Raw genomic sequence first — 14,103 nt, forward strand, 5'->3', positions numbered from 1 at the left:
ATTCATGCAAAGAATTAAAAATAATAATTATTACAAGATTAAAACTGACAAAATAATACAAAACCTATTCATGCAAAGAATTAAAAATAATAATTATTACAAGATTAAAACTGACAAAATAATACAAAACCCATTCATGCAAAGAATTAAAACATAATAATTATAACAAGATTAAAACTGACAAAATAATACAAAACCTATTCATGCAAAGAATTAAAAATAATAATTATTACAAGATTAAAACTGACAAAATAATACAAAACCCATTCATGCAAACAATTAAAAAATAATAATTATAACAAGATTAAAACTGACAAAATAATACAAAACCCATTCATGCAAATAATTACAAATAATAATTATAACAAGATTAAAACTGACAAAATAATACAAAACCCATTCATGCAAAGAATTACAAATAATAATTATAACAAGATTAAAACTGACAAAATAATACAAAACCCATTCATGCAAAGAATTAAAACATAATAATTATAACAAGATTAAAACTGACAAAATAATACAAAACCCATTCATGCAAAGTATTAAAAATAATAATTATAACAAGATTAAAACTGACAAAAGAATACAAAACCCATTCATGCAAAGTATTAAAAATAATAATTATAACAAGATTAAAACTGACAAAAGAATACAAAACCTATTCATGCAAAGAATTAAAACATAATAATTATAACAAGATTAAAACTGACAAAAGAATACAAAACCCATTCATGCAAAGTATTAAAAATAATAATTATAACAAGATTAAAACTGACAAAAGAATACAAAACCCATTCATGCAAAGTATTAAAAATAATAATTATAACAAGATTAAAACTGACAAAAGAATACAAAACCCATTCATGCAAAGAATTAAAACATAATAATTATAACAAGATTAAAACTGACAAAATAATACAAAACCCATTCATGCAAAGAATTACAAATAATAATTATAACAAGATTAAAACTGACAAAATAATACAAAACCCATTCATGCAAAGAATTAAAAATAATAATTATAACAAGATTAAAACTGACAAAATAATACAAAACCCATTCATGCAAAGAATTAAAAATAATAATTATAACAAGATTAAAACTGACAAAATAATACAAAACCCATTCATGCAAAGAATTAAAAATAATAATTATAACAAGATTAAAACTGACAAAATAATACAAAACCCATTCATGCAAAGAATTACAAATAACAATTATAACAAGATTAAAACTGACAAAATAATACAAAACCCATTCATGCAAAGAATTAAAAATAATAATTATAACAAGATTAAAACTGACAAAATAATACAAAACCCATTCATGCAAATAATTACAAATAATAATTATAACAAGATTAAAACTGACAAAATAATACAAAACCCATTCATGCAAACAATTAAAAATAATAATTATAACAAGATTAAAACTGACAAAATAATACAAAACCCATTCATGCAAAGAATTACAAATAATAATTATAACAAGATTAAAACTGACAAAATAATACAAAACCCATTCATGCAAAGAATTAAAACATAATAATTATAACAAGATTAAAACTGACAAAATAATACAAAACCCATTCATGCAAAGTATTAAAAATAATAATTATAACAAGATTAAAACTGACAAAAGAATACAAAACCTATTCATGCAAAGAATTAAAACATAATAATCATAACAAGATTAAAACTTACAAAATAATACAAAACCCATTCATGCAAATAATTACAAATAATAATTATAACAAGATTAAAACTGACAAAATAATACAAAACCCATTCATGCAAAGAATTAAAAATAATAATTATAACAAGATTAAAACTGACAAAATAATACAAAACCCATTCATGCAAAGAATTACAAATAATAATTATAACAAGATTAAAACTGACAAAATAATACAAAACCCATTCATGCAAAGAATTACAAATAATAATTATAACAAGATTAAAATTGACAAAAGAATACAAAACCCATTCATGCAAAGAATTAAAACATAATAATTATAACAAGATTAAAACAGACAAAATAATACAAACTGAACATACATTTATCAATAAAATGTTGCTTTAAGTTCATAGCTGTTGTGTTTTGCTCTTCTTCATGTGCTCACCTGCAGTGTTCGGCTGCCGCTGGTTCGAACACATCAAGACGTGGTTCTCTCACAGGGAGGATCTGAACATGCTGTTCATCACGTATGAAGAGATGATTCAAGTAGGAGCTCACACTTCTGCTCCGGCTGCTCCAGCACTAACGCCGCTGTGCATCAGGATCTGAGCTCGTCCGTGAGGAACATCTGCGCTTTCTTGGGCGAGGAGCTGACAGAGGAGCAGCTGGAAAGCGTGGTAGAGCACAGCACCTTCGACAACATGAAGAAGACGCCTATGGCCAACTATGAGCAGGTGTCGGTCCACCTGCTCAACCACCACCAGGGAAAGTTCCTGAGGAAAGGTCGGCACTTTGAATCTAATATATCTTCTTTTTTCTACGACGTTCAGGCTGATGTTGAGTAAGATAGACTCAACAGAACCAGAACTTACGTAACTTAGAACTATTGTTATGACTGGGGATGTGAAAACATATCGATACACATATATATTGTGTATATATTTCTTTTTACCATACTGTAGCATTATTCAACATCACTGTGTCCATTTTTTTTAAATTGTTGTTTGGCTTTTGAATCATTTTTAGTTGTTTATATTTCAACTACACTAGTGTAAAATAAAATAATAATTGTTTTATTAACAATTAACATGCAAATAGTCACACTGTTTTCATTTTGGTGATGAATGAGTTATGACTTAACGATGACCTGGTTCAAATAACCTGATAAACAAGTTTTTGGTATTTAGCTGGGAATTTATGAACATTTTAAAAAACGTACACAATCTTTTATCGAAGTCATTAAATATATTTTGTTTGACAGAAAAAGCACTTTGTCAAAACGAGACAGATTATCGTTGTTTTCTAACAATCTGACTCTGGGACGGCCAGTATAATACTAACTATAATTAACTATAATCAAACTATAATACTAACTATAATTAACTATAATCAAACTATAATACTAACTATAATTAACTATAATCAAACTATAATACTAACTATAATTAACTATAATCAAACTATAATACTAACTATAATTAACTATAATCAAACTATAATACTAACTATAATCAAACTATAATACTAACTTTAATTAACTATATTAAAACTATAATACTAACTATAATTAACTATAATCAAACTATAATACTAACTATAATTAACTATAATCAAACTATAATACTAACTATAATTAACTATAATAAAACTATAATATTAACTATAATTAACTATAATCAAACTATAATACTAACTATAATTAACTATAATCAAACTATAATACTAACTATAATTAACTATAATCAAACTATAATACTAACTATAATTAACTATAATCAAACTATAATACTAACTATAATTAACTATAATCAAACTATAATACTAACTATAATTAACTATAATCAAACTATAATACTAACTATAATTAACTATAATAAAACTATAATACTAACTATAATTAACTACAATAAAACTATAATACTAACTATAATTAACCATAATAAAACTATAATACTAACTATAATTAACTATAATAAAACTATAATACTAACTATAATTAACTACAATAAAACTATAATACTAACTATAATTAACTATAATCAAACTATAATACTAACTATAATTAACTATAATAAAACTATAATACTAACTATGATTAACTATAATAAAACTATAATACTAACTATAATTAACTACAATAAAACTATAATACTAACTATAATTAACTATAATCAAACTATAATACTAACTATAATTAACTATAATAAAACTATAATACTAACTATAATTAACTATAATAAAACTATAATACTAACTATAATTAACTATAATAAAACTATAATACTAACTATAATTAACTATAATAAAACTATAATACTAACTATAATTAACTATAATCAAACTATAATACTAACTATAATTAACTATAATCAAACTATAATACTAACTATAATTAACTATATTCAAACTATAATACTAACTATAATTAACTATAATAAAACTATAATACTAACTATAATTAACTATAATCAAACTATAATACTAACTATAATTAACTATAATACTAACTATAATACTAACTATAATTAACTATAATAAAACTATAATACTAACTATAATTAACTATAATAAAACTATAATACTAACTATAATTAACTACAATAACACTATAATACTAACTATAATTAACTATAATCAAACTATAATACTAACTATAATTAACTATAATCAAACTATAATACTAACTATAATTAACTATAATCAAACATAATACTAACTATAATTAACTATAATCAAACTATAATACTAACTATAATTAACTATAATCAAACTATAATACTAACTATAATTAACTATAATCAAACTATAATACTAACTATAATTAACTATAATCAAACTATAATACTAACTATAATTAACTATAATCAAACTATAATACTAACTATAATTAACTATAATCAAACTATAATACTAACTATAATTAACTATAATAAAACTATAATACTAACTATAATAAAACTATAATACTAACTATAATTAACTATAATCAAACTATAATACTAACTATAATTAACTATAATCAAACTATAATACTAACTATAATTAATAATTAACTATAATCAAACTATAATACTAACTATAATTAACTATAATAAAACTATAATACTAACTATAATTAACCATAATCAAACTATAATACTAACTATAATTAACTATAATAAAACTATAATACTAACTATAATTAACTATAATAAAACTATAATACTAACTATAATTAACTATAATAAAACTATAATACTAACTATAATTAACTATAATCAAACTATAATACTAACTATAATTAACTATAATAAAACTATAATACTAACTATAATTAACTATAATCAAACTATAATACTAACTATAATTAACTATAATCAAACTACAATACTAACTATAATTAACTGTAATAAAACTATAATACTAACTATAATTAACTATAATCAAACTATAATACTAACTATAATTAACTATAATCAAACTATAATACTAACTATAATTAACTATAATCAAACTTAATACTAACTATAATTAACTATAATCAAACTATAATACTAACTATAATTAACTATAATAAAACTATAATACTAACTATAATTAACTATAATCAAACTATAATACTAACTATAATTAACTATAATCAAACTATAATACTAACTATAATTAACTATATTAAAACTATAATACTAACTATAATTAACTATAATCAAACTATAATACTAACTATAATTAACTATAATCAAACTATAATACTAACTATAATTAACTATAATCAAACTATAATACTAACTATAATTAACTATAATCAAACTATAATACTAACTATAATTAACTATAATCAAACTATAATACTAACTATAATTAACTATAATAAAACTATAATACTAACTATAATAAAACTATAATACTAACTATAATTAACTATAATCAAACTATAATACTAACTATAATTAACTATAATCAAACTATAATACTAACTATAATTAATAATTAACTATAATCAAACTATAATACTAACTATAATTAACTATAATAAAACTATAATACTAACTATAATTAACCATAATCAAACTATAATACTAACTATAATTAACTATAATAAAACTATAATACTAACTATAATTAACTATAATAAAACTATAATACTAACTATAATTAACTATAATAAAACTATAATACTAACTATAATTAACTATAATCAAACTATAATACTAACTATAATTAACTATAATAAAACTATAATACTAACTATAATTAACTATAATCAAACTATAATACTAACTATAATTAACTATAATAAAACTACAATACTAACTATAATTAACTGTAATAAAACTATAATACTAACTATAATTAACTATAATCAAACTATAATACTAACTATAATTAACTATAATCAAACTATAATACTAACTATAATTAACTATAATCAAACTTAATACTAACTATAATTAACTATAATCAAACTATAATACTAACTATAATTAACTATAATAAAACTATAATACTAACTATAATTAACTATAATCAAACTATAATACTAACTATAATTAACTATAATCAAACTATAATACTAACTATAATTAACTATATTAAAACTATAATACTAACTATAATTAACTATAATCAAACTATAATACTAACTATAATTAACTATAATCAAACTATAATACTAACTATAATTAACTATAATAAAACTATAATACTAACTATAATTAACTATAATCAAACTATAATACTAACTATAATTAATAATTAACTATAATCAAACTATAATACTAACTATAATTAACTATAATCAAACTATAATACTAACTATAATTAACTATAATCAAACTATAATACTAACTATAATTAATAATTAACTATAATCAAACTATAATACTAACTATAATTAACTATAATACTAACTATAATTAACTATAATCAAACTATAATACTAACTATAATTAACTATAATAAAACTATAATACTAACTATAATTAACTATAATCAAACTATAATACTAACTATAATTAATAATTAACTATAATCAAACTATAATACTAACTATAATTAACTATAATAAAACTATAATACTAACTATAATTAACTATAATAAAACTATAATACTAACTATAATTAACTATAATAAAACTATAATACTAACTATAATTAACTATAATCAAACTATAATACTAACTATAATTAACTATAATCAAACTATAATACTAACTATAATTAACTATATTAAAACTATAATACTAACTATAATTAACTATAATCAAACTATAATACTAACTATAATTAACTATAATCAAACTATAATACTAACTATAATTAACTATAATAAAACTATAATACTAACTATAATTAACTATAATAAAACTATAATACTAACTATAATTAACTATAATCAAACTATAATACTAACTATAATTAATAATTAACTATAATCAAACTATAATACTAACTATAATTAACTATAATCAAACTATAATACTAACTATAATTAACTATAATCAAACTATAATACTAACTATAATTAATAATTAACTATAATCAAACTATAATACTAACTATAATTAACTATAATACTAACTATAATTAACTATAATCAAACTATAATACTAACTATAATTAACTATAATAAAACTATAATACTAACTATAATTAACTATAATCAAACTATAATACTAACTATAATTAATAATTAACTATAATCAAACTATAATACAAACTATAATTAACTATAATAAAACTATAATACTAACTATAATTAACTATAATAAAACTATAATACTAACTATAATTAACTATAATCAAACTATAATACTAACTATAATCAAACTATAATACTAACTATAATTAACTATAATAAAACTATAATACTAACTATAATTAACTATAATAAAACTATAATACTAACTATAATTAACTATAATAAAACTATAATACTAACTATAATAAATAATTAACTATAATCAAACTATAATACTAACTATAATTAACTATAATCAAACTATAATACTAACTATAATTAATAATTAACTATAATCAAACTATAATACTAACTATAATTAACTATAATTAACTATAATCAAACTATAATACTAACTATAATTAACTATAATCAAACTATAATACTAACTATAATTAACTATAATAAAACTATAATACTAACTATAATTAACTATAATAAAACTATAATACTAACTATAATTAACTATAATCAAACTATAATACTAACTATAATTAATAATTAACTATAATCAAACTATAATACTAACTATAATTAACTATAATCAAACTATAATACTAACTATAATTAATAATTAACTATAATCAAACTATAATACTAACTATAATTAACTATAATCAAACTATAATACTAACTATAATTAACTATAATCAAAATATAATACTAACTATAATTAACTATAATCAAACTATAATACTAACTATAATTAATAATTAACTATAATCAAACTATAATACTAACTATAATTAACTATAATCAAACTATAATACTAACTATAATTAACTATAATCAAACTATAATACTAACTATAATTAACTATAATCAAACTATAATACTAACTATAATTAACTATAATCAAACTATAATACTAACTATAATTAACTATAATCAAACTATAATACTAACTATAATCAAACTATAATACTAACTTTAATTAACTATATTAAAACTATAATACTAACTATAATTAACTATAATCAAACTATAATACTAACTATAATTAACTATAATCAAACTATAATACTAACTATAATTAACTATAATAAAACTATAATATTAACTATAATTAACTATAATCAAACTATAATACTAACTATAATTAACTATAATCAAACTATAATACTAACTATAATTAACTATAATCAAACTATAATACTAACTATAATTAACTATAATCAAACTATAATACTAACTATAATTAACTATAATAAAACTATAATACTAACTATAATTAACTATAATCAAACTATAATACTAACTATAATTAACTATAATAAAACTATAATGCTAACTATAATTAACTATAATCAAACTATAATACTAACTATAATTAACTATAATCAAACTATAATGCGAACTATAATTAACTATAATCAAACTATAATACTAACTATAATTAACTATAATAAAACTATAATACTAACTATAATTAACTATAATCAAACTATAATACTAACTATAATTAACTATAATCAAACTATAATACTAACTATAATTAACTATATTAAAACTATAATACTAACTATAATTAACTATAATCAAACTATAATACTAACTATAATTAACTATAATCAAACTATAATACTAACTATAATTAACTATATTAAAACTATAATACTAACTATAATTAACTATAATCAAACTATAATACTAACTATAATTAACTATAATCAAACTATAATACTAACTATAATTAACTTTAATCAAACTATAATACTAACTATAATTAACTATAATAAAACTATAATGCTAACTATAATTAACTATAATAAAACTATAATACTAACTATAATTAACTATAATCAAACTATAATGCTAACTATAATTAACTGTAATCAAACTATAATACTAACTATAATTAACTATAATCAAACTATAATACTAACTATAATTAACTATAATAAAACTATAATACTAACTATAATTAACTATAATCAAACTATAATACTAACTATAATTAATAATTAACTATAATCAAACTATAATACTAACTATAATTAATAATTAACTATAATCAAACTATAATACTAACTATAATTAACTATAATAAAACTATAATACTAACTATAATTAACTATAATAAAACTATAATACTAACTATAATTAACTATAATCAAACTATAATACTAACTATAATTAACTATAATCAAACTATAATACTAACTATAATTAACTATATTAAAACTATAATACTAACTATAATTAACTATAATCAAACTATAATACTAACTATAATTAACTATAATCAAACTATAATACTAACTATAATTAACTATAATAAAACTATAATACTAACTATAATTAACTATAATAAAACTATAATACTAACTATAATTAACTATAATCAAACTATAATACTGACTATAATTAATAATTAACTATAATCAAACTATAATACTAACTATAATTAACTATAATCAAACTATAATACTAACTATAATTAACTATAATCAAACTATAATACTAACTATAATTAATAATTAACTATAATCAAACTATAATACTAACTATAATTAACTATAATACTAACTATAATTAACTATAATCAAACTATAATACTAACTATAATTAACTATAATAAAACTATAATACTAACTATAATTAACTATAATCAAACTATAATACTAACTATAATTAATAATTAACTATAATCAAACTATAATACAAACTATAATTAACTATAATAAAACTATAATACTAACTATAATTAACTATAATAAAACTATAATACTAACTATAATTAACTATAATCAAACTATAATACTAACTATAATCAAACTATAATACTAACTATAATTAACTATAATAAAACTATAATACTAACTATAATTAACTATAATAAAACTATAATACTAACTATAATTAACTATAATAAAACTATAATACTAACTATAATAAATAATTAACTATAATCAAACTATAATACTAACTATAATTAACTATAATCAAACTATAATACTAACTATAATTAATAATTAACTATAATCAAACTATAATACTAACTATAATTAACTATAATTAACTATAATCAAACTATAATACTAACTATAATTAACTATAATCAAACTATAATACTAACTATAATTAACTATAATAAAACTATAATACTAACTATAATTAACTATAATAAAACTATAATACTAACTATAATTAACTATAATCAAACTATAATACTAACTATAATTAATAATTAACTATAATCAAACTATAATACTAACTATAATTAACTATAATCAAACTATAATACTAACTATTATAATTAACTATAATCAAACTATAATACTAACTATAATTAACTATAATCAAACTATAATACTAACTATAATTAACTATAATCAAACTATAATACTAACTATAATTAACTATAATCAAACTATAATACTAACTATAATCAAACTATAATACTAACTATAATTAACTATATTAAAACTAATAATACTAACTATAATTAACTATAATCAAACTATAATACTAACTATAATTAACTATAATCAAACTATAATACTAACTATAATTAACTATAATAAAACTATAATACTAACTATAATTAACTATAAATCAAACTATAATACTAACTATAATTAACTATAATCAAACTATAATACTAACTATAATTAACTATAATCAAACTATAATACTAACTATAATTAACTATAATAAAACTATAATACTAACTATAATTAACTATAATCAAACTATAATACTAACTATAATTAACTATAATAAAACTATAATACTAACTATAATTAACTATAATAAAACTATAATACTAACTATAATTAACTATAATAAAACTATAATACTAACTATAATTAACTATAATCAAACTATAATACTAACTATAATTAACTATAATAAAACTATAATACTAACTATAATTAACTATAATAAAACTATAATACTAACTATAATTAACTATAATAAAACTATAATACTAACTATAATTAACTATAATCAAACTATAATACTAACTATAATTAACTATAATAAAACTATAATACTAACTATAATTAACTATAATCAAACTATAATACTAACTATAATTAACTATAATAAAACTATAATACTAACTATAATTAACTATAATAAAACTATAATACTAACTATAATTAACTATAATCAAACTATAATACTAACTATAATTAACTATAATCAAACTATAATACTAACTATAATTAACTATAATCAAACTATAATACTAACTATAATTAACTATAATAAAACTATAATACTAACTATAATTAACTATAATCAAACTATAATACTAACTATAATTAACTATAATAAAACTATAATACTAACTATAATTAACTATAATAAAACTATAATACTAACTATAATTAACTATAATAAAACTATAATACTAACTATAATTACTACAATAAAACATAATACTAACTATAATTAACTATAATCAAACTATAATACTAACTATAATTAACTATAATCAAACTATAATACTAACTATAATTAACTATAATCAAACTATAATACTAACTATAATTACTATAATTAACTATAATCAAACTATAATACTAACTATAATTAACTATATCAAACTATAATACTAACTATAATTAACTATAATCAAACTAATAATACTAACTATAATTAACTATAATCAAACTATAATACTAACTATAATTAACTATAATCAAACTATAATACTAACTATAATTAACTATAATAAAACTATAATACTATAATAAAACTATAATACTAAACTATAATTAACTATAATCAAACTATAATACTAACTATAATTAACTATAATCAAACTATAATACTAACTATAATTAACTATAATAAAACTATAATACTAACTATAATTAACTATAATAAAACTATAATACTAACTATAATTAACTATAATCAAACTATAATACTAACTATAATTAACTATAATAAAACTATAATACTAACTATAATTAACTATAATAAAACTATAATACTAACTATAATTAACTATAATAAAACTATAATACTAACTATAATTAACTATAATCAAACTATAATACTAACTATATTAACTATAATAAAACTATAATACTAACTATAATAACTATAATCAAACTATAATACTAACTATAATTAACTATAATAAAACTACTAATACTAACTATAATTAAACTATAATACAAACTATAATACTAACTATAATTAACTATAATCAAACTATAATACTAACTATAATTAACTATAATCAAACTATAATACTAACTATAATTAACTATAATCAAACTATAATACTAACTATAATTAACTATAATCAAACTATAATACTAACTATAATTAACTATAATCAAACTATAATACTAACTATAATTAACTATAATCAAACTATAATACTAACTATAATTAACTATAATCAAACTATAATACTAACTATAATTAACTATAATAAAACTATAATACTAACTATAATTAACTATAATCAAACTATAATACTAACTATAATTAACTATAATCAAACTATAATACTAACTATAATTAACTATAATCAAACTATAATACTAACTATAATTAACTATAATCAAACTATAATACTAACTATAATTAACTATAATCAAACTATAATACTAACTATAATTAACTATAATAAAACTATAATACTAACTATAATAAAACTACTAATACTAACTATAATTAACTATAATCAAACTATAATACTAACTATAATTAACTATAATCAAACTATAATACTAACTATAATTAACTATAATCAAACTATAATACTAACTATAATTAACTATAATCAAACTATAATACTAACTATAATTAACTATAATCAAACTATAATACTAACTATAATTAACTATAATAAAACTATAATACTAACTATAATTAACTATAATAAAACTATAATACTAACTATAATTAACTATAATCAAACTATAATACTAACTATAATTAACTATAATCAAAACTATAATACTAACTAAATTAACTATAATAAAACTATAATACTAACTATAATTAACTATAATCAAACTATAATACTAACTATAATTAACTATAATAAAACTATAATACTAACTATAATTAACTATAATAAAACTATAATACTAACTATAATTAACTATAATCAAAACTATAATACTAACTATAATTAACTATAATCAAACTATAATACTAACTATAATTAACTATAATCAAACTATAATACTAACTATAATTAACTATAATCAAACTATAATACTAACTATAATTAACTATAATAAAACTATAATACTAACTATAATTAACTATAATCAAACTATAATACTAACTATAATTAACTATAATAAAACTATAATACTAACTATAATTAACTATAATAAAACTATAATACTAACTATAATTAACTATAATCAAACTATAATACTAACTATAATTAACTATAATCAAACTATAATACTAACTATAATTAACTATAATAAAACTATAATACTAACTATAATTAACTATAATCAAACTATAATACTAACTATAATTAATAATTAACTATAATCAAACTATAATACTAACTATAATTAACTATAATCAAACTATAATACTAACTATAATTAACTATAATCAAACTATAATACTAACTATAATTAACTATAATCAAACTATAATACTAACTATAATAAACTATAATAAAACTATAATACTAACTATAATTAACTATAATCAAACTATAATACTAACTATAAATTAACTATAATCAAACTATAATACTA

The 14,103-nt window shown here is 16.7% G+C and overlaps 1 protein-coding gene across 1 annotated transcript in view; it reads left to right on the forward strand.

Annotated features, from left to right (window-relative positions):
- LOC148067038 (amine sulfotransferase-like) overlaps window positions 1–14,103 on the forward strand; it is a 40,174-nt gene that overhangs the window by 15,831 nt on the left and 10,240 nt on the right. The window contains exons 5-6 of the mRNA XM_087806515.1: window positions 2,132–2,226; window positions 2,283–2,463. Of these exons, the coding sequence (XP_087662641.1) occupies window positions 2,132–2,226; window positions 2,283–2,463 (276 nt within the window). The remainder of the gene's footprint in view (window positions 1–2,131; window positions 2,227–2,282; window positions 2,464–14,103) is intronic.

The sequence above is a fragment of the Callionymus lyra genome, chromosome 13 (genome assembly GCF_982586985.1).
Source record: "Callionymus lyra chromosome 13, fCalLyr1.hap1.1, whole genome shotgun sequence".
Classification (NCBI taxonomy): Eukaryota; Metazoa; Chordata; class Actinopteri; order Syngnathiformes; family Callionymidae; genus Callionymus; species Callionymus lyra.